The 22364-nt window shown below is 56.8% G+C and overlaps 1 protein-coding gene across 2 annotated transcripts; it reads left to right on the plus strand.

The window, feature by feature from the left end:
• The first annotated feature begins 624 nt into the window (after positions 1 to 624).
• On the plus strand, positions 625 to 20980 carry PSKH1 (protein serine kinase H1). Of its 2 annotated transcripts, none has more exons than XM_068166555.1 (4): positions 625 to 698; positions 2333 to 2488; positions 3337 to 4370; positions 19646 to 20980. In XM_068166555.1, exons 3-4 carry the CDS (start codon positions 3426 to 3428, stop codon positions 19961 to 19963), a joined length of 1263 nt encoding a protein of 420 aa, XP_068022656.1. In that variant the 5' UTR covers positions 625 to 698; positions 2333 to 2488; positions 3337 to 3425; the 3' UTR covers positions 19964 to 20980. The 2 variants fall into 2 exon arrangements, with proteins under 2 accessions (XP_068022656.1, XP_068022657.1); XM_068166556.1 differs by lacking the exon at positions 625 to 698 and adding an exon at positions 891 to 914.
• The last annotated feature ends 1384 nt before the right edge of the window (positions 20981 to 22364 follow it).

Raw genomic sequence — 22364 nt, forward strand, 5'->3', positions numbered from 1 at the left:
CAGAGCCCTGCGGACCCGTCAAGGCTGCCTGGTAGGAGCAGTCCCCCAGGTGCTGCTCTGCTCTCTTTGGGCCAGGCTCTGAAAGGGAGGCAAAGAGTCGCCCGCCCGTGGTCAGTGGTCAGCACGTGGTCAGCAGTGGTCAGCCTCCAGCCCTGAGGGGCAGGAGCGCAAGGAGCAAGCACAGCGTGACCGCCACGGGGCCTTCTGCTCAGCCTGCGGCCGCAGAGCTGAAGGAGGCCTGCAGTGCTGAAGTGAGAGCCCAGGGCCTGCCGGAGCCCGTGGAGCCCACAGGGCTGAGGGAGGTTCTCGAGGGGCTGCAGGGATTCCAGAGCCTATGGAATGGAGAGGGCTCCTGGAGCCTGGGGGGTCTTCTGGGACCCACAGAGAGGAGTGGGGTGCCGGGTCCCGTGGAGCTGCGGTGGCTCTCGGAGGATCTCCAGGTTCCTGGAGCCCGCAGGGCTGAAGGGGGCCCGAGGTCCGCAGAGCCGAGACGAGCCCATGAGTAGAGCGAGCGCCCTCAGCGGTGTGCTCCCGGCGGCCCCGGCAGGGGGCGGCAGAGCACGGCAAGGCGGAACCGCGCCCCTGCCGCCGCCTCCGCCAATCGCCGCGCGCCCGGCCCCGACCCCGCCGCCGGAGTCCCTGTCGCTGGGAGATGACGTCAGGAGGCGGTGCCGAGCCGCGGGCCGGAGCGGGCCGAGGTGAGTCCGGGATCGGCCGCTGCCCGGGACCGCCCGTCCCGCTCCGCCTGGGCTAGCCCGGCCCGGCCTGGGCGGGCAGCCCCTGCCTCCTCCCCCTCCTCCTCCTCTCTCACCTCTCTCTCTCTCGACGGCTCGGCCGCGCGGCAGCGGTGCGGCCCCGGAGGCGCAGGCGAGAGGGCCCCGGCGCCTCAGTCCTAACGCTGCCCTGGGCCGCGGGTACGGGCGGGCTGGGAAGGGAGCCCTGGCCGCCTCCCGGAGCGTCCCCTCAGCCATGCAGGACGGGCGCAGTGGTTCCTAGGCCGGGAGCAGAGCCTGCCGCGGGGCGAGCTCCCAGCCCTGTGTCCCCCCTCCCCGCAAAGGAGCGGGGAAAACTGGCCTGGTTATGGAAAACCATCTGGGTTTTGGAACCCCCGGGTTGTTTGACCGATTCTGGCCTAGAACGGGCTCCGACACCGCTGTCTGTGGTGCTGCGGCAGCCCCGGCCCCAGGTTTGCCGTGTGAAGCGCAGGGAGGCTCACCTGGCTGCGCCCCCGTGGCTGAGCCGGGCAGCGGGGCGTGCTGCTGAAGCTGAGCCCACGGGGCCCTGGTGGAAGGTGGCGGTGTGCGAGTGATCGGTAACGCAGCTCGGAGCTGGCGCCTGCGAATTCCCCGCCATGGCCTCTCGTAGAAAAGCAAAGTTACATAGTTTCGAGTTGGGAGGCATTGCGGTGGTGGAAGGGCTGTTAGGCCTCGGGGGGTGGCTGACGTGCCTTATCTGTGGAGGTACCCTTCAGGTATTAAACAGCTCAGGCCCTGATACATTCTGAGAGGGGGAGGATGCTCCTAAATCAGCAGGAGCTGAGGTGTTGCCCTGCAGTGCCCCAGGATGTGAGGTTGTCCAAGGAGAGGAGTGGGTAGACGATGAAGGCTGAACCCCACCCTCCTCCTCACCACTGACACAACTTGGACAAGGTCCTGGGCAGCTCGGCACCTGCTGAGTGTTTGATTTCCCTCCCCCGTGGGGCTTGTGGTACCCCATTTCTCTCCTGCTTTAGTTTCTTCTCCCAAGCCCTTGTGGCTGTCACACAGGAGCATTTCCACCCATGCTGACATGGGGTTGGCTGTTTGGTTGCTGGCCGTGGCACGCAGCCCTGAGGTCCTGTGTGCTTCCCTGAGTCCCTGACATGGAGCCACAGGCGTGCTGGCAGCTGCTGCCTACTCTTAGTGGTGTCTGGGTTTGTGTGCAGTCTTCTCAAGCTTAGAATTTGAACCTGGGGGTTTTTGTTTCTGGGTGGGACAGTTTGCACAAGTGCTTCTCTATATGTGGGGTTGTGGATGCTCCTGTGCCACTTCTCTTGTAAATTCTTGTGTTGTAAGGTGCAGCCATGCCAGGGAAAGCTCTCTGGGGAGGCATTGTCCAGCACTAGCTGCAGTTCTGGGGCCCAGTGCTTCATTTGAGTGCCCAGCTACAGGATGGTTCTCAGGGAAAGGTTTCTAGGACACTGGGTTTGGCTTCCATTTCTTGCACTCTGCTGCAGTCACATTTGTGCCTGGTCAGTGTGCTGCACATTGTGGTCCTGCCAGGAGGTCTTCTCTGAGAAGATGCTTTGATGATGCCTGACTGGTTCTCAGCTGAAGCCTTGTTTTCTTTTCAGGTTGGATGTAAGGTCTAAACTGCCAGCAGTCCCTCTACAACAGTTCTTGTTTCCCCATGGAATTCTGATGGAAGGCCAGCCGAGGCTCCCGGAGTGCTGTTCCTGCTGAGCAGTGGCTTTAGAGGTGGTGAAGGAGTAAAGATCTGCCTGGTGATGGTATGGTGAAAAGTTAACCCTTTCAAGTTTTTCTGTAGCCTTCTGGGATTCACCCTGTTGATGGGCTCCTAGCCAAGGAGTAGGAATTTAAACTGCTGGGCTCACTGCCAGAGCACACACAGGCAGTTCCTCCATCTTCTACCTGTCAGACTGTTTCAGTCAGCACCTAAAGATGTGCTGAAGTCCAGCCAGTTTGGTTCTGCTGGAATACAGTCTGGGGAGCAAGACCTCCCTTGGCACCAGCCTGGAACAGCTGCTGGAGCTTACAGCTCCATTTGGAAATCCAGAAGTGCTGCTTAGTACCTGAGGCTGCAGAAAGAAGCAAAGCTGAGTCAGGGTGTTGAAAGGTGCCAAAGCCCACTGTGATTTCTTGCAATGAGGGAGTTGCTAAGCTGGAAGGGAGGAGAGGTTTGAGGTGTAAAGAAAATTTTGGGAAGACTGAAGTGAAGAAGTTGCTGAGGGGCTTGGTGGAGTTTATAGTGAGGCATTTCCAAGCTCTAAGATTCAGAGTCTGAGGAAGGTGAGCAGATTAAACAAAGTGAAGGAAAATGTTCAGCTCTTCCCTTAGTTTGCTTTTATTAAATCATTGGGGCAGAGCAAGATCTCCAGGGCTCTTTTCTGACCTCAGCTGTTCTGTGACACTCTTTCAGTGCTGAGCTAGGAGCATTCAACAAACTGATCAGTAAATGGAGATCCTGTGTGATTGCCACAGGCACCTGCTCTGCCCCTGGCTGCTGTCTGTGGTTTGTATGGTCCCAGGGCTGCACTGAGATGTGAGCCACCTGCACCGTTTGGAACTTCCCCACCTTGCCTCCTCTTGATCTGTTTCTTCCCCTTCTTTCCCTAAGGTGCAGACGTGGGTGCTGACCCGGGTGTGGTTCCCGCTGCTGCCGCTGCCCTGGGACAATGCCTTGACGGGCACTAACCCCCTTCAGTGATGGGCTGTGGGACAAGCAAAGTGCTGCCCGAGCCCCCCACAGACGTGCAGCTGGACCTGGTGAAGAAGGTGGAGCCCTACATGGGCCACAGTGACATCTACAAGCACTTCATCAGGGATGAACGCGGGTCTGCCCCCAGAGCCGGCTGCCCCTCCCCGCCACAGCTCGCTCAGCCCTGCACTGGCAGCCCCCCGCCCGCCCAGGCCGTGCAGCCCGAGCCCCGCCGCAGCAAGGTGGCCAAGTACCGTGCCAAGTTCGACCCCAGGGTGACGGCCAAATACGACATCAAGGCCCTGATCGGCAGGGGCAGCTTCAGCCGCGTGGTGCGGGTGGAGCACAAGGCCACCAAGCAGCCCTACGCCATCAAGATGATTGAGACCCGCTACCGGGAGGGGCGGGAGGTGTGCGAGTCGGAGCTGAGCGTGCTGCGGCGCGTGCGCCACACCAACATCATCCAGCTGATCGAGGTCTTCGAGACCCATGACCGCGTCTACATGGTGATGGAGCTGGCCACCGGAGGGGAGCTCTTCGACCGCATCATTGCCAAGGGCTCCTTCACCGAGCGGGACGCCACGCGCGTGCTGCAGATGGTGCTGGACGGAGTGCGCTACCTGCACACGCTGGGCATCACCCACCGCGACCTGAAGCCCGAGAACTTGCTCTACTACCACCCGGGCACCGACTCCAAGATCATGATCACAGACTTTGGGCTGGCCAGTGCTCGCAAGAAGGGCGACGACTGCCTGATGAAGACCACCTGTGGCACCCCGGAGTACATTGCCCCCGAGATCCTGGTCAGGAAGCCCTACACGAACTCTGTGGACATGTGGGCGCTGGGCGTCATCTCCTACATCCTGCTGAGCGGCACCATGCCCTTCGAGGACGACAACCGCACCCGCCTGTACCGCCAGATCCTGAAGGGCAAGTACAGCTACTCTGGAGAGGTGAGTCCTGGGGGCAGCTGGAGGAGAGGCTCTCCCCAGGGGGCCCTGTGCTGACCAGAAGCTGGCAGTTGTGTGGAGGGTGGTGGCGTTACCAGGCTAACAAAACATTGGTGGTTCTGGCTCTGTCCTGGTCTCCCACAGTGAGGTGACCCTGAGTGGGTGAGGGACAGGCTCTGGGTGTTGCTTACCTGGATTTTACTAAAAAAGTCAGTAGTGGAGTCCCCCAGGGATCAGTGCTGGGCCCGGTGCTCTTTAACATCTTTATTGATGATCTGGATGAGGGCATTGAGTCTATCATCAGTAAATTTGCTGATGACACCAAGCTGGGGACAGGAGTTGATCTGCTAGAGGGTAGAGAGGCTTTGCAGAGAGACCTCGACAGGCTGGACAGATGGGCAGAGTCCAACGGCATGAGATTGAACACATCCAAGTGCCAGGTTCTGCACATTGGCCACAACAACCCCATGCAGTGCTACAGGCTGGGGTCAGAGTGGCTGGAGAGCAGCCAGGCAGAGAGGGACCTGGGGGTGCTGGTTGATGGTAGGATGAACATGAGCCAGCAGTGTGCCCAGGCAGCCAAGAGGGCCAATGGCATCCTGGCCTGCATTAAGAACAGTGTGGCCAGCAGGAGCAGGGAGGTCATTCTGCCCCTGTACACTGCACTGGTTAGGCCACACCTTGAGTCCTGTGTCCAGTTCTGGGCTCCTCAGTTTAGGCAGGAGGTTGACTTGCTGGAATGAGTCCAGAGAAGGGCAACGAAGTTAGTGAGGGGCTTGGAACACAGCCCTGTGAGGAGAGGCTGAGGGAGCTGGGGCTGCTTAGCCTGGAGAGGAGGAGACTCAGGGGTGACCTTATTGCTCTCTACAACTACCTGAAGGGGGGTTGTAAACAGGCAGAGGTTGGTCTCTTCTCCCAGGCAGCCAGCACCAGAACAAGAGGACGCAGTCTCAGGCTGCGCCAGGGGAGGTTCAGGCTGGAGGTCAGGAGGAAGTTTTACACGGAGAGAGTGATTGCCCATTGGAATGGGCTGCCTGGGGAGGTGGTGGAGTTGCCGTCACTGGAGGTGTTCAGGAGGAGACTTGACAGGGTGCTTGGTGCCATGGGTTAGTTGATTGGGTGGTGTTGGGTGATAGGTTGGACGCGATGATCTTGAAGGTCTCTTCCAACCTGGTTTATTCTATTCTATTCCTTGGACACTAGGCCCCACAGCATCCTCCTGGAGAACCTGGCTGCCCAGGGCTTGCAGGGGAGGAGGCTTTGCTGGATAAAGGCTGAGGCTGGGCACAGAGAGTGGTGGCAATGGAGTGAAATCCAATTGGGAGCTGGTAACCAGTGGTGTCCCCAGGGCTCAGTGCTGGGCACAGATCTCTTCATAAATGATCTGGGTGAGGGATCAAGAGGCCTGTAAGTTTGCAGATGACACCAAGTTGGGTGGCAGTGTTGATCTGCTTGAGGATAGGAAGGCTCTGCAGAGGGACCTGGCCAGGCTGGATCCATGGGTTGAGATCAACAGTATGTCCCTGGGCATGGTGGGAGATCCTGAGCTGCACCCAGAGCAGGGAGAGCAGCAGCACAGGGAGAGGATTCTGCCCCTCTGCTCTGCTCAGACCCCACCTGCAGCACTGCCTCCAGTTCTGGGGCCCCCAGCACAAGAAGGACCTGGAGCTGCTGGAGAGGGTCCAGAGGAGGCCACAGAGATGAGCAGAGGGCTGCAGAACCTTCCCTGTGGGGCCAGGCTGGGAGAGTTGGGGCTCTTGAGCCTGGAGAAGAGAAGGCTCCAGAGAGAGCTTAGAGCAACCTTCCAGTACCTGAAGGGGCACCAGGAGAGCTGGGGAGGGACTTTGGCCAAGGGCTGGAAGTGCCAGGATGAGGGACAATGGCTTTGACCTGGAAGAGAGGAGATTGAGACTGGAGATGAGGATGAAATTCTTGGCAGTGAGGGCAGGGAGAGCCTGGCACAGGTTTCCCAGGGAGGCTGTGGCTGCCCCGTGCCTGAAGGTGTTCCAGGCCAGGCTGGATGAGGCCTTGAGCAGCCTGGGCTGGTGGGAGGTGTCCCTGCCCATGGCAGGGCATTGAAACTGGGTGACCTTTGAGGTCCCTTCCAGCCCTAGCCATTGTATGTCAGCAAGGAGGCTGCTGAGAAGTTGGTCCTGGTTTCTTTGGAGCAAGAATACGCAGAACATTTGGCTGTGCTGCAGACAGTGCCTGTCTGGGGTGCATGCAGCAGCAAAGATTTCATGGGAACAGCATCTTCTCTGTCCTGTGAATTTTGAGGCTGTGGGGTGGAGGAAAGAGTGTAAGATGTGAAGTTCCCAGAGCTGGGACAGTTGTGGCTGGGCAGCAGGCAGCTGGCTGCTGGGCAGTGTCACGCAGCACCCTGAGCTCTCTGAGCAGCGGTGTTGAGCCCCACGTGTGGAAAGGTCTGGTCAAAGCCTGTTCAGAGGACAAAGCTGTATTGAGAGAGGAATAAAAGCCAAGATGCAGGCTGACCTGAGAAGAGGTTCCATCTCCTTGGAAAAACCCAAGGAAGGCCATGTCCAGCTCATCTAATTGCTTCCTTAGCACCGCTCTCCTCTGCTGCAGGGTGAGGGCTGCCTGAAGAGGCTCTTAGCAGATCAGGAGGAGAGGTCTCCCGTAATAGGTTATTCAGGTGCTGCTGACATCACAGCTCTCATTATCTGTTGTGTCTCCTTCTGTGCTTTCTGGGAGTAATGTGCAGGGTGAGGAGTGCAGGAAAGCTTTTGGCTTTGTAACTTGGTGTGCTGCTCCTCTGAGCCTCCCCGGGCCGGGCTCTGCTGGGCTGCAGGGGCTGCGCTGGATATAGCCTGCTACAAGTCACACTCTCTGCCTTGTTCTGCTAGAGCTCACTTGAAGGAGCAGTTGGCAACGTTTTAATTGAAATCTTGGGGATAAAGTTGAATTCTGGTGGTCTTTTTGGAGCTTCAAAGTCTGAGGAACAAAGTTGGAACCTGATTCACAGTGTCCTTAGAATTTGCAAGTGCAGAAAGGAACAAGGGGGCATTGTTCTGCTGTCAGGACAGGCTCTGGTCCTGGCTCAAATGTGCTCCTTCTGCTGAGTGCTGCTGCTTTGATGTTGCTTCACACATCTGGAAAGGTTGCAGGAAGAAGAGGAAGATAATGTTTGGTTTGCTAGGCTCTCTGGGGGTTGTGCTGCTTTCATACCTGCCCTGGGCTGATCAGGAGCCCTTGTGCTGTGCTCCTGTTGATGAGGTAGCTTTGTGAAGTGTGCTCACTGGGAGGGAGGTTGGGGTGGGAATGGCTCTTCATTAGCTTCAACCCAAAGAGCTTGTTCTAAACAATGGTGCTTGTGGGCACAGTGCTAAACATAGACTCCCTGAGGTGATGGGCTTGAGCAGCCTGAGCTGGTGGGAGGTGTCCCTGCCCATGGCAGGGAGTTTGAACTGGATGATCTTTGAGGTCCCTTCCAATCCAAACCATTCTGGGATTTTATGAGGGCAGGTTTTGAATCCATTTTTGTGGCCCTGACCCTAGCAGTCTCTGGGACCATGTTTTAGCCTTCTTGGGAGAAGAAAAAATGTTTGTAGGGAGAGCAGCTGCTCTGCTTTTGCCTTGGGAGCCATGTCAGGTGGTTGAAACGTTTTACAGCAGCCCTGTTGGGAGAGATGTGCCTGCATTTATGAATAAAAAGTTGATGTTTTGTTTCCCCCTGTAAGCAGAACCTGGTTTTTTTTTATATATATAAATTGCTGAGGCCTTTGCCTGGACAGAAAAAAAAAAGAAGGGGGGGGAAAAAAAAACCCCAACTCCATTTTCCATGGAATGTGCTTTTGCCTGGGCTGGGGCCGGCAGGACGCGGTGGGTTTTGAAGTGCAGCACCCAAAGTGTTGGTGAGACGCAGTCAGGTGGCCCTGCCTTGCAAAGGGCACAGTGCTCTGCTTTGAAGAGCTGCAGCACTTGAGCAGGATGAAAGTGATCCTCTGGCAGCCCTGCACAAAGCACAAATGGACCTCTCCTGGCTTCTGCTCTTCTCTTCCCATTCAGCACAGCGGCTCCGGGGGTGTCAGCAGAGGCCATTTGTATTGCTCCACGCACGTCTGGGAGCTGAAGTGTTTGTCCAGATCTCTCCTGCTGCAGGAGTGGGCATCTTGGGCTCTCTGAAGCATAATAAGGTTAATTAAAACCTGGAAAATCCTCCAGCTGCGTGGCTCAGCGGCCAGGCTGCTGCAGCACCTGCCCATGCTGTGCTAGGAAACAATTCTGCCCCTGTACACTGCGCTGCTTAGGCTGCACCTCCAGTCCTGTGTCCAGTTCTGGGCCCCTCAGGTTAGGAAGGAGGTTGAGCTGCTGGAACGAGTCCAGAGAAGGGCAATGAAGTTGGTGAGGGGCTTGGAGCACAGCCCTGTGAGGAGAGGCTGAGGGAGCTGGGGCTGCTTAGCCTGGAGAAGAGGAGGCTCAGGGGTGACCTTATCACTTTCTACAACTACCTGAAGGGAGGTTGTAGACAGGCAGAGGTTGGTCTCTTCTCCCAGGCAGCCAGCACCAGAACAAGAGGACACAGTCTCAGGCTGCACCAGGGGAGGTTTAGGTTTGATGTTAGGAAGAAGTTCTCTACAGAGAGAGTGATTGCCCATTGGAATGGGCTGCCCAGGGAGGTGGTGGAGTCACCATCACTGGAGGTGTTCAGGAGGAGACTTGACAGGGTGCTTGGTGCCATGGGTTAGTTGTTTAGGTGGTGTTGGATTGGTTGATGGGTTGGACTCGATGATCTTGAAGGTCTCTTCCAACCTGGTTTGGTTTATTCTAAATAAAGGTTATTCTAATTCATCTGCTGGGAGAGAAAGGCCTGTGCCAGGGAGAGGCCCTGGGAACCTGGCTGTCCACTGGGAAATGGACTCCCCTTTGCTTTGCCTGCCTCCTGGGTCTTCTGGAGAGTTTTCTTCCTCTGATGGAGTTGCTGTGTCACAAGGCAGGGACAAGCAAGGTGGAGGTGAGGTCTGTTGCTGCATCTGTGGGCCCTAATAGAAGCCTGGTGGGGGTGGCATGGTCTTTCTGCAGAGTTAGGGATGCAGGGACAAAGGGACATTGGTAGGGCAGGAGAAGAATATGAAGCTGTCTCAGTGCAGAACATGACAGAAAGGGGTTGAAGCTTCAGCCACCACTGATGGCCTTGACTCCTTCACAGCCCCCTAAACACACACAATTCCTCTTCTGCCTTTGCCTGATGTTGTTCCTCTGCTTTCTAACTACAGCTGTCTCCTCCTTGTTGTTGGAGATCAGCACCACAGGGCAAATCCCTGCTTCAAGGTCAGCTGCTCCTGGGGGAGCTCTTGGGCAGGGTCTGGTTGTGTGGTGGCTGTGACACAGGTGGGAGCTGTGCAAGGCAGGGCTGTGAGCAGGTCCCTTGTTGCAGACCCTTTTGGGTAGCTGGACCTGACAGAATTTGAACAATCTGTTGGATGTTGGCTCAGAATTCCTCTGCCCACAGTGTGGGACCAGCCTAGCATTTGAGTGTGCTCCTGCCCTGTGATGAGACTCAGGAGGTTAACTGAGGATAAGTGTAGAGCTCTGCGCCTGGGGAGGAGCAACTCCAGGCACCAGCACAGCCCAGAGGTTGTCCTGCTGGAAAGCAGCTCCATGGAGAAAGGCCTTGGAGTGCTGGCAGGCAGCAAATTCTGCATGGGACAGCAAAGTGCTCTTGGGGCCAAGAGGGTCAAGGGCATCCTAGGGTGCAGCAAGAAAAGTGTGGCCAGCAGTGCTAGGGAGGTTTGGCTGCCCCTCTGCTCTGCTGAGACCACACCTGCAAAACTCTGTCCAGTTTTGGTCTCCCCAGTCCCAGAGAAACAGAGACCTGCTAGAAGGAGTCCAGGGGAGGCTGTGAGGATGATGAAGGGCCTGGAGCACCTCTGCTGTGGAGAAAGGCTGAGAGCCCTGGGGGTGTTTAGTGTGGAGAGGAGAAGGCTGAGAGGGATCTGAGCAATGTCTGTAAATGTCTGGGGGGTGGGTGCCAGGCTCTGTGTGGTGGTGCCCAGTGGCAGCACCAGGAACAAGAGGGATGAGCTGGAACCCAGGAAGTTCCACCTGAATGGGAGGAGAAACTTGTTTGGTGTGAGGGTGCTGGAGGCCTGGAGCAGGCTGCCCAGAGAGGTTGTGGAGTCTCCTTCTCTGGATGTGTTCCTGTGTGACCTGCCCTAGGTGACCCTGCTCTGGAAGGGGTCCTCTCCAGAGGTCCCTTCCAACATTCAGTGATCAGAATGTGGGACAGACTCCCAGGCTGGTGGGAAGGGACCTTTGAAGCTCATCTAGCCCACCCCCCCCCCCCACAGCCAGAGCAGGTTGCTCACAGCCCCAACCAACCTGCCCTGCAGTGGTGCCAGCCATGGGGCAGCTCCCACCTCTCTGGGTAACCTGGGCCAAGGCTCTCCCCACCCTCAGTGTCAAACATTTCTCCCTTCTCTCCAGCCTGGATCTTGCTCTTGGAGCTCACAAGGCAGCAAGTCAGGGTTTTTGCTTCAGATAGCTTTTGCAGCTGGAAAGAGATTTCAGCTATTTTGGGGGAGCTTCTTTTGGTTCTGGCTAAAAAGATATTTCCTAAACCCAGAGTTTTTCTTGGTAGCCTCTTTACCTAATCCCTGAAATCCCTAAATCTGCCAAGATTGCAGATGAGCTCTCAGGCTGGCAGAGCCAAGGGATTTGGGTTGGCTGTTAGGAGCTGGCAGAGGTGGCTCTAACCAATAGTGCTTTGAGCTCTGCAGCTCAGGCTCCAAAAGAGGGAACCTGGAGATACCTCCAGAAGGATACCTCCAGGTTCCCTCTTTTGGAGCTTGAGCTTCAGGGCCGATTCTTCTGCTCCCTCCCCCCATTCCCAGCCCCCTGTGGAGTGCCAAGAGAGAAAGGCCAGGCATGTTTTCCAGCCTGTTTGTTCCTCCAGGGGTGCTTGTATGGATTTCCCTGCTGACTGAGCTTTCCCTAATGTAGCAGATTAGTGCTGGCTGCTGAGGCAGGAGCCATGCTGGCCAGCTGAGCAGAGGCAGAATGTTCTGGTGGTGGCTGTCAAGAAGGGGACCTGCTGTTAGCATGGTGTGTCCCTGCCTGCTGCTATGGCTGTGTGCCTGCAGCTCAGCAGCTTCCATCAGCACCGAGCGCCGTGCCCAGCAGCTGTAGCCAGTGCTGCGTGCAGGCTGAGGGATTAACCAAAGGGTTTGATTTTTTTGTGCCTAATAAGGATGGAGCTGTCTCCCAGGGAAGGGATTTGCATGTTTCCTGCCTTTGTCCATGCCTGAGGACTCGTTTCTAAGAGGTTCTTTCAGTCTGGTCTTGTTGAGAGTGGTTGTGTGGTTCAGACATAAGGGCTGACTCAAAGGGCTTCCTCTAGAGCTGCTGGTAGGAATGCCTGAGTTCTACTTTGTCCTTCACCATTTCTTTTTATTAGCTTTTAGCTTTAGAAGCTTCATCCTTAAGCTCAAGCTTTTGCTCAAGAGGCTGGTGCTGTAAAATGAAGGAAACTGGCTTGGCTTTTGATTGAGAATTAGAAATGAGTACCTGGCACAGTCACCTGACAGCAGCCATCATCTTAGAGGGGCCTGGACACTCTGCATGGATGGACCAAGGCCAATGGAATGAGGCTCAACAAGGACAAGTGTTGGGTCCTGCACTTGGGTCACAGCAACCCCAGGAACACTGCAGGCCTGGGGCAGAGTGGCTGGAAAGTGCTCAGCAGAAAAGGCCCTGGGGGTGCTGGGTGGCAGCAGCTGAAGATGATCCAGGGTGTGCCCAGGTGGGCAAGAAGGCCACCAGCAGCCTGGCCTGGAGCAGCAATGGTGTGGGAAGCAGGAGCAGGGCAGGGATTGTCCCTCAGTATTGGGCACTGGGGAGGCCACAGCTCAAATCCTGGTTTCAGTTTTGGGCTCCTCACTCCCAGAAGGACACTGAGGGCTGGGGCAGGTCCAGAGAAGGGCAACAAAGCTGGGGAAGGGTCTGGAGAACTGGGATGGGGAGGAGCAGCTGAGGGAGCTGGGGGGGTTTGGTGTGGAGCAGAGGAAGCTGAGGGAGACCTCATTGCTCTCTACAGCTCCCTGAGAGGAGGCTGCAGTGAGATGGGGTTGCTCTCTTCTCCCTAGTAGCAAGTGACAGGATGAGAGGCAAAGGTCTTGAGTAACCCCAGGGGAGGTTAAGGTTGGACATGAGGAACAATTTCCTCACTGAGGGAGTGAAGCCCTGGCCCAGGCTGCCCAGGTGTGGTGGGTTAGTGCCCATTCTATAAACAAAAAACAAAGCAGGGGGGAGGGCTTGTGGGTGCTTTGCCCTCCCTGCAGGGTGTTTCCCCCCTGGGAAGCTGAGTCTGTTCCACTCCCCCCTCCCTGCCCAGCCTGGGTATAAAAAGCAGGGCATTGCAGCTAGTGGCTCTCCTTTGGGCTCCTGCCTCTCCTGGGTGAGAGCTCCTGCAGCTGCTTTCCTGCTCCACTGCCACCTGCTGGGGCCTGATCCTTCTCCCTGCTGCTTTGTGCCTCTTCAGAGAGAGACTGGTTTTGTATTCTTCCTCTTTGTCCCCCTCCCATCCATCCTTGTGCCTTGCCCTTGTGAACCTTTCCTGGTATTGTTATATCCATAGTGTTTAAAGGAAACTCTTTACCTCTCTGCTTCCAGGCTGACTCCAAATCACTGCTTGGTGGATTTGCTCCTTCCCTTTCCTTTTTCCCCTCTCTGTTGGGAGGGAGGAGGGGGGAGCAGCCTGCAGAAGCTGTTGCCATAGCAGTTTCCAAAAAGGCAAAAGCTGCCTCGAGGGGGACAAAGCCCTTCCAGTCCTGTGCCATCTGCAAAGATAGTGAAGACCCCTCCCCTCAGCTGGGCTGGGCAAGAACCCCCCACTGGCAGCAGAGCCCTCACTCCCAGAAGGACACTGAGGGCTGGAGTAGGTCCAGAGAGGAACAACAAAGCTGGGGAAGGGTCTGGAGAACAGGGCTGGGGAGGAGCAGCTGAGGGAGCTGGGGGACTTTGGCCAAGGGCTGGGAGTGCCAGGATGAGGGACAATGGCTTTGATCTGGAAGAGAGGAGATTGAGACTGGAGATGAGGATGAAATTGTTGGCAGTGAGGCTGGGGAGAGCCTGGCACAGGCTGCCCAGGGAGGCTGTGGCTGCCTCCTGCCTGGAGGTGTTCCAGGCCAGGCTGGATGAGGCCTTGAGCAGCCTGGGCTGAGGGGAGGTGTCCCTGCCCATGGCAGGGAGTTGGAACTGGATGGTTTCTGGGTCCAGATCTCCTGAGGCTGAGCTTTCCCAGTCCCCACTTCCTCTGCCAGGTTACTGTCCCCGGTGCCTAACTGGAGCTTGCTGACACGTTTTTATGAGGTGGAGGTGAAGCCATCCCAGCTAAACCATGGATTTTAGATGCCCCATTTCAACACACCAGGTCTTTCCCTTGGTATTCCAGCCGAAGAGGTGCCCCTGGCTGTAGGGAGGAGCTCTGTGCCCCTGGGTTTGGTGGTGCTGGAGCTTTGCAGCGTGGCTCTGGCTGAGCACTCGGAGCTCATGCAGGGCACATGGGCTGGCTGCTTCCACTCCTGATGCTGGGTTATGGAAGTTCACAGCACCAGATGGCTGCACAGACTTACAATGCTCTGGATTATCAAAGGGCTGTTGTGTTTTCCTCTTTCATCCTTCCTTTATTCCTCCTCCTCCTTGCACCAATGAATTAATCCTGAGTGCTTGGGAAGGTCCTGCGCAGGCTTGAGCCCATCGCAGCTTTTCCTTGGCACTGCTTTGGTTCCAGCCCTGTTCTGCTGCTTTGTTTTGATCACCTGTTTGCAGCTGCTGGTGGGCTGAGGGGTGGCCAGGGCTGAGGGGTGGCCAGGACTGTGGGAGACTCTTTACTGGAGCTTCAGCAGGGTTTTAGGCTGGCCAGCATCTTACTTCTTCATCGTCACCGTCTCATGGTTGCTGTCCCTGACCTGCCCTTCTGGAGCTAACACTTCCTGTTCTCTACAATCAAGTAGGAGCCTGTTCTAGTGTCTCCCCCTTCTCACTGCCAACAATTTCTTCCTCATCTCCAGTCTCAGTCTCTCCTCTTCTAGCTCAAAGCCATTGCCCCTCCCCCTGGTAAAAAGTCCCTCCCCAGCTCTCCTGTAGCCCCTTCAGGTGCTGGAAGGCTGCTCTAAAGTCTCCCTGGAGCCTTCCTCTCTCCAGTCTGAACATCCCCAGCTCTCAGAGCAGGAGAAGGCATTGGTTGTTCCTGCACTAACAGCCCCTCAATAGCTGCTGTGCTGCTGTGAATACCAAGCAGGGGTGGCCATGGGGCTTCAGCCCAGAGAGTTCAACACTGCACAGTCACCCAGCTGGAGCCACATTCAGAGCAGGAGCTCTTGCTTTGCCTCCTCCCCCTCCAGACTCACAGCCCACTTGAGAGCTCTTCAGGCACTGCAGAGGAGGGTGTTTTGCCCAGGGTTTGTCTGGCAGGGCTGAAGCTGTGGGCTGGCAGCATGCCCCATGTGTGGTGCAGCTCAGTTCAGGAGATGGGTTTGCAGCAGGCACTGCTGCTCCTGAGGGGCCAGGGCTGCATAGCTCCACCAGCAGAGTTTCTCCTGCTGTCATCAAGGCTGTAGGACAGGCTGTGGTGGTGTATTTGTGCTTGACTGAAGTGCTGCTAATTCTGGAGTGCGTGGCAGCCACCCCCTGGGGCTGGTGGAGCTGCAGCCATCCGGTGAATCACACCAAGGGACAGCAGCTGGAAAGCTCAGCAGGAGAACCACAGACTCACAGAGGGGGTTGTGTTGGAAAAGCCCCCTAGGATCATCCAGTCCTATCAGCAACCCAACCCCAACATGGCCACTAAACCCCAAACCATGGCCACACAGTTCTGGAACACCTCCAGGCATGGGGACTCCACCACCTCCCTGGGCAGCCTCTGCCAGGCCCTAACCACTCTTGCAGCAAAGAAATTCTTCCTCATCTCCAACCCAAGCCTCCCCTGGAAGAATTCCAGGCCATTTCCTCTTCTTCTATCACCTGATTGTACAGAGAAGAGCCCAACTCTACCTTTCCTCTACTCTTGTCCTGTCACTAGAGGAGAGACCAAACCCCAGCTGGCTCCATCCTCCTTTCAGGGAGCTGTAGAGAGCAATGAGGTCTCCCCTCAGCCTCCTTTTCTCCGGACTGAACACCCCCAGGTCTCTCAGCTGCTCCTCCCTAGCCCTATTCCCCAGACCCTTCACCCCTCAGAGGACTGTAGCACTTCTGCTCTGAGGCTGGACTGAGAGAGCTGGGGTTGTTCAGCCTGGAGAAGAGAAGGCTTTGGGGAGACCTTGTTGTGACCTTCCATACACAAAGGGGTTTGTAAAAACTGGGGAGGGCCTCTGCTAGGAGGAAAGTCGAAGGCATTGCACCAGCCCAGCTTAATGAAAGCTGCAGAAGACTCAGCTCCCAAGAGGAACCCATTGGATTGCTCATCACTCCAATTACTCTGCTGTCACCACCAACGGGTAACGTGGCGAACCTGCAATTACCTTCCCCTTCTGGTCAGCAAACACAAATCAGTTTATTGATCTGTTTGTGCAGCCCCAGGTGTCCTTTGCTGCACCACACACACACAGTTCTTTGGGCTTATTTCCCTGTAGCTTTTCCTTTCAAAAAAGGTGAGGCCATCTGCTGCTGAAGCTGAGTGCAAGGAGTTCAGCCATTTCCAAGTCCAGCCCCTGCAGAAGTGTCCTCTCTCCACAAACCTTGCAGCACTCCTCACATCAAAAGTTTTGACTTAGCAAAGCTGCAGGAGCCCTTCTGATCACAGACTCACAGAGACCTTGGGGATCACCAAGCCCAGCCACTCCCCCAGAGCTCACACTGCCACCACTGCTGCTGCTGAGCCACCACCACTGAGCCACCGCCCTCAGCACCACATCCAGGCAGCTTTCAAACCCGTCCAGGGCTGGGGGCTCCACCACCTCCCTGGGCAGCCTGGGACAGTGCCTGACAACCCTTCACAGTATAACTTAACTTAGGTTGGAAAGGACCTCAAGGATCATTGAGTCCAAGCTGTCACCACAGACCCCATGACCAGACCATGGCACCAAGTGCCACATCCAATCCCCTCTGGAACACCTCCAGGGATGGAGACTCCACCACCTCCCTGGGCAGCACATCCCAATGACGAACGACTCGCTCGGTGAAGAACTTCCTCCTCACCTCAAGTCTAAACCTCCCCTGGCACAGCTTGAGACTGTGTCCCCTTGTTCTGGTGCTGGTTGCCTGGGAGAAGAGACCAACCCCTTCCCGGCCACAACCACCCCTCAGGTAGTTGTAGAGGGCAATGAGGTCTCCCCTGAGCCTCCTCTTCTCCAGGCTAAACAATCCCAGCTCCCTCAGCCTCTCCTCACAGGGCTGTGCTCAAGGCCTCTCCCCAGCCTTGTTGCCCTTCTCTGGACACCTTCAAGTGTCTCAATGTCCTTCTTAAACTGAGGGGCCCAGAACTGGACACAGGACTCAAGGTGTGGCCTAACCACTGCAGAGTCCAGGGGCACAATGACTTCCCTGCTCCTGCTGGCCACACTATTCCTAATGCAGGCCAGGATGCCATTGGCTCTCTTGGCCACCTGGGCACACTGCTGGCTCATATTCAGGCAGCTGTCAATCAGCACCCCCAGGTCCCTCTCTGTTTGGCAGCTCTCAGCCACTCTGACCCCAGCCTGTAGCTCTGCATGGGGTTGCCGTAGCCAAAGTGCAGCACCTGGCACTTGGACTTGTTGAATGCCATCCTGTTGGCCTCTGCCCATCTGTCCAGTCAGTTGAGGTCCCTCTGCAGAGCCCTTCTGCCCTCTAACTGACCAACATCTGCTCCCTTGCTGGGGAGAGATTTTTCCTGACGTCCAGCTGAACCTGGCACAGCTTGAGGCCATTTCCTCTTGTCCTGTTGCTTGTTACTGGGGAGAATAAACCAACCCCACCTGGCTACACCCTTCTCTTAGGGAGCTGTAGAGAGCAATGAGGTCTCCCCTCAGCCTTCTTTTTTCCACACCAAACACCCCCAGCTCCTTCAGCTGCTCCTCCCCATCCCAGTTCTCCAGGCCCTTTCCCAGCTTCGTTGCCCTTCTCTGGACCTGTTCCAGCCCCTCAGTGTTCTTGGAGTGAGGGACCTAACCCTGGCCATGGGGAGCATCCTGCATGTCCCTGGGAAATGCCCTGGGTTATGTCTTTTGCTTCTGAGTCTTTGAAAAGAGGAAAATGCTTTTGGTGGCAGTGGGTTGCAGCCCTCCTGGAGATCAGGACATCTCTTTCTGAGACCTGTTGTGCAGGAACAGGGCACTGTATCTGCCTCTGCTGTTTGATGTGCCCCAGATTTTAAACTGGCTCATCAAAGAGGGGAGTGAAGACCCAGAAGCTTTTCTTTCTGCTTTCCCTTTCTCCCCTGGCAGGGCTGGCTGTGTGCATTGCACTGAGCTCTTCCCTCCGTTATGTGGAGGCATGGACCACACCTTCCCCATCAGCCAGTCGTGTGCCCTGGGAGCCAAGGCCAACAGTCTCTTGGGGGGCATGAAGAAGAGTGGAGCCAGCAGGTCAAGGGAGAAATAACAGCAGTAATTAACTGAGTTTGTTTCATTAACCCCAGAATTTTGTCAAGGATTTACTTTCTGTTTCCTTTGTAAGCCTTGAGGGAAATTCCTTACACCTACCACAGAGATGGAATCATGGAATCACTTCAGCTGGAAAAGACCTTCAAGAGCATCAGTCCAACCATTCTCTAACCCTTTCAAGGCTGGAGCTAACCTATGGCCCTCACTTCCAGGGATGGGGATTCAACCACCTTCCTGGGCAGCCTGTGCCAGGTTTTGAGAACCCTTTCAGGGAAGAAGTTTCTTCTCATGTCCAACCTAAACCTACCCTGGTGCAACTTGAAGCCATTTCCTCTTATCCTGTCACTTGCTCACTTCCTCCCCAGCCCTCTTTTCCAGACCCATCCCTATGTGAGTGCCTAGATGTGGCTGTCTGGAACAGCTGATGGGCTGTTCCCAGCTGGGCTGAGGTGGCTGTTCTAGGGTTGATCAGTAGCAATATCCTCCAGACTTCCATGTGGGAGTGAGACCGAGTCCCATGGCAGAAAGGCCTCCCTGGGCTTGGTTTCAGGGTTGGTGCAGAGGTCAGAGCTCGCTTGCTAGCTGTGCATCTGAAAAGGAAGGGTCAGAAGAGAGCCATGGCTCTGGTGTCAGGGTCTGTCCTCTGTGAGAAGGTGATGGAAGCAGTGATGGCTTCATCAGGTCCTGAGCAGTGGGCCTGGGGGGACTGCAGTGGGCTGTGGTTGCAGTTCTTGTAGCAGCTGTGTGGTTTGGGATGGTGATGTGAGAAAATGAGCTGGGAGGCCTCAGGGCCAGCAGCTGCAGTGAGATCACAGTATCACAGTACCACAGTATAACTAACTAGGGTTGGAAGAGACCTCGAGGATCATCGAGTCCAACCTATCAACACAGACCCCATGACTAGACCATGGCACCAAGTGCCACATCCGGTCCCCTCTTGAACACCTCCAGGGATGGGGACTCCACCACCTCCCTGGGCAGCACATCCCAATGATGAACAACTCGCTCGGTGAAGAACTTCCTCCTCACCTCGAGTCTAAACCTCCCCTGGTGCAGCTTGAGACTGTGTCCTCTTGTTCTGGTGCTGGTTGCTTGGGAGAAGAGACCAACCCCTTCCTGGCTACAACCTCCCTTCAGGTAGTTGTAGAGGGCAATGAGTTGTAGGTCTGGGTTGTGTGTCTGTGGTGCAGCAGCTGGAGCAAGCAGGGCATGGGTGTGTGATTGCTGGGGAAGATGAGGCCAGACAAGGGGGTGAAGGGACCTGGTAGCTCAGAATGTCCATCTGTGTGTATCTGCAGGGACAGGGATGAGTCCACAGCATGGTCTGGTGTCTGGAGGGACAAAAAAGGCCTAGCCAGTTGCTGGACAGTCTGGTGATAGTAAGCCCACTAGTACTTGTAGGTGTCTGTGGGCTTGAGGCACTGGGGAAACTGGTACCCAGGTCAGCTACTGGGCAGGCTGTGCCTGAGCCCAGCTGCAGGGATCCAGCTGCACCTCTGTCCATGTAGGACATTCCTTCCAGTCCAACCTCTGCCCCTCTGGAAAGATTGGTGTCTGCTTCCCCTGGGGCAGGAGTGCTGTCTGCTTCTTGGGCAGGTGCTGTTGGCTACAGCCTGGGGGATCTGAGGAGAGGAAGGAGGAAGGAGGTGCCTTGAAGCACCTTTTGGGGGCGGGAGGAAGGAATCCATCAGCAAAGCTCTGCTGGGCCGTTTGCCTTTCATGGCCTCTTTTGTGTTTCAGCCCTGGCCCAGCGTGTCCAACCTGGCCAAGGACTTCATTGACCGGCTGCTGACGGTGGACCCCGGGGACCGGATGACAGCCCTGCAGGCGCTGAAGCACCCCTGGGTTGTCAGCATGGCCGCCTCCTCCTCCATGAAGAACCTGCACCGCTCCATCTCGCAGAACCTGCTGAAGAGGGCCTCCTCCCGCTGCCAGAGCACCAAGTCGGCGCAGTCCACCCGCTCCAGCCGCTCCACCCGCTCCAACAAGTCGCGGCGGGTGCGGGAGAGGGAGCTGCGGGAGCTCAACCTGCGCTACCAGCAGCACTACACCGGCTGAGCCCGGCCGCCGCCGCTCCCTGCCGGCCGCCTCCCCGGCGCTGCGCCCCGCCTGCGGCAGCCAGGCTCTTCCCTCCCTCCTTCCCTCTAGGTGTCCCCATCCGTGAGGAGCTGTCCCGCAGTGCAGAGGATGGCGGCCTGGCCCGGCTGGAGATGTGGGCAGTGGGCAGCCTTGTGAGGTCTAACCAGGGCAAGGGTAGAGTCCTGCCCCTGGGGAGGAACAACCTCCTGCAGCAGGAGGTGACCTGCCGGAGAGCAGCTCCACAGAGAAGGACGTGGGAGTGCTGTGTGACTTTGAGGCCAAGAAGGCCAGTAGTCCCCTGGGGTGCACTCAGAAGACTCAGCAGGTCAAGGGAGGTTCTCCCATCTGTTCTGCCCTGGTGAGGCCACATTTGGAGCCCTGGGTCCAGTTCTGGGCTCCCCAGTTCAAGAGAGACAGGAAACTGCTGGAGAGAGTCCAGGGGAGGCTACAAAGCTGCTGAGGGGCCTGAAGCAGCTCTGTGATGAGCAAAGCCCTGGGGCTGAGAGTCTGCAGAAGAGCAGCCCCAGAGGGGAGCTGAGCAATGCTCAGTAAGAGTTAAAGGAGCTGTGGGGGGCAAGAGGCTGGGGCCAGGCTCTGCTCAGTGGTGCCCAGGGACAGGACAAGGGGCAGAGGTCACAAACTGGAACCCAGGAGGTTCCACCTGAGCAGGAGAAATTGTTTGGTGTGAGGGTGCTGGAGGCCTGGAGCAGGCTGCCCAGAGAGGTTGTGGAGTCTCCTTGTGTGGAGAGCTTCCACCCCCCCTGGCCATTGTGCTCCTGGGCAAGCTGCTGTGGGTGCCCTGCTGGAGCAGGGACTGGATGATCCCCAGGGGTCCCTTCCAAACTCTGCCATTTGGTGATTCTGTGAATCTCATGGTGTCCTTTACACCCTGCAAGCTGTGCCGTGGGGTCTCACACAGGAAACAGAACAAGAGCCTCCAGTAAAACACAGGTGATGGAGCCATGTGGGGAAAGGAGCTGGCTCTGTAGCCCAGGAGATTGGTTGTCCATGGTTATTCATTCCAGAGTGTGCAGTTTCCCTCCCTTGCACATGAAGAGGAAGCTCCTGCCTGTGCCCAGGGGCATGGACAGGTGTGCACAACCATGGGTGGGAGTGGGGCTGGGTGGCAGAGCCTGCTGAAGCTGGGATGAGTCAGCTGCAAGCAGGAGCAGGGTAGCTGTGACTCAGCAGAGTGTTGCCCACCAGCTCCTGGCCTACGCGATGCCAGGCAGGTTTGGGTGAGGGCTGGCAGGCTGGCAGGTGTCCCCCCAGGGCCTGCCACCCACCCAGGGAGGTCAGGGCCTTACCCAAGCAGGGGGAGCACTGTCCTGCAGCCTGAATGGCCAGAAGCCTGAAGTGCTGTGGGCTTGGGGCTGTAGTCTGGTGTTTTGAGCAGGGGAGGGTAGGCTCCTGAAAGAGGGGTGGAAGAGGGTCGTGGTCCTGTGGGAACTTGGTGCTGTGCTGAGAGATGTCTCTGGCACAGCAGAGTTTTGGGGGGGTTCCTTCTTGTCCCCCTTGAATTATCTTCCCCTGTCTGCAGCAAGCCCAGTGCCTGCCCTGCAGGGTTCGTGCCTGCTGTGCCCTGGCCCTGTCATACCTGCACCTGTCTTGCACCCTTCAGAGTGGCCTTCCTGGCCATGGCACTTCACCAAACCCTCTGTGGTTCCAGCTGCTGCTCCCTGGCTGCAAATTTTGTGGAGCTTCCTGCTTTGTGCCCCAGTGCAGCCACCCCTGCTCTGGGACAGGGGAGTGGTGATGGGAGCTGTTGGGATGGCCACAAATGACTCCATGGCATTAGGGTAGGGGAGGCCCAGTCCTGGAGTGTCAGCAGAGACAATGCCCTGGAGATGTCTCATGGACACCTCAGAGCTATTAGGTGTGACACATGCTTTTCAGGTTGCCTCATGCTGGGTGGGTGATGTGGGGGCCTCTTGTGATGGAGCTCTTGGGGAAGGTGGCTGCTGTGGAGCCAGGCTTTGTGCAAGCCTGATGGAAGCCTCATCTTCTCACCTTGTCAGAGCAGCAGAGCAGGGCATCAGTCTGAGGGTGGATTGGGCCTCTTGTGAAGGCAGAGGAGGAGAGTGCTGGTTTGGAAGCTCTCCATACAAGGCTGTGTGGTTTGCTTCCTGCTGTGCCCTAGGGAGGTGTTTGCTTGTCTCTGGGCTGGAAGTGCAGGCTGTGCAAGCTCAGGATGCAGATCGTGGCCTTCCCACCCAGCACTAACCTATGTACTGCTGGCTTGGAGTCTCAGCAAGCTTTGCAGTGGTGTTTGACATCTCCAGGTAGCTCTGACTCAGCTGCCCATGGGTCTTGGACAGCAAGGAGCAAAGCGGCACAGCCTCGGTGGGAAGTGGCCTGGACTCAGGCTGTGCTAAGGGAG

Source organism: Melanerpes formicivorus, unplaced genomic scaffold, assembly GCF_026170545.1.
Source record: "Melanerpes formicivorus ecotype bairdi unplaced genomic scaffold, bMelFor1.0.p_v2 SCAF_102, whole genome shotgun sequence".
NCBI classification, from domain to species: domain Eukaryota; kingdom Metazoa; phylum Chordata; class Aves; order Piciformes; family Picidae; genus Melanerpes; species Melanerpes formicivorus.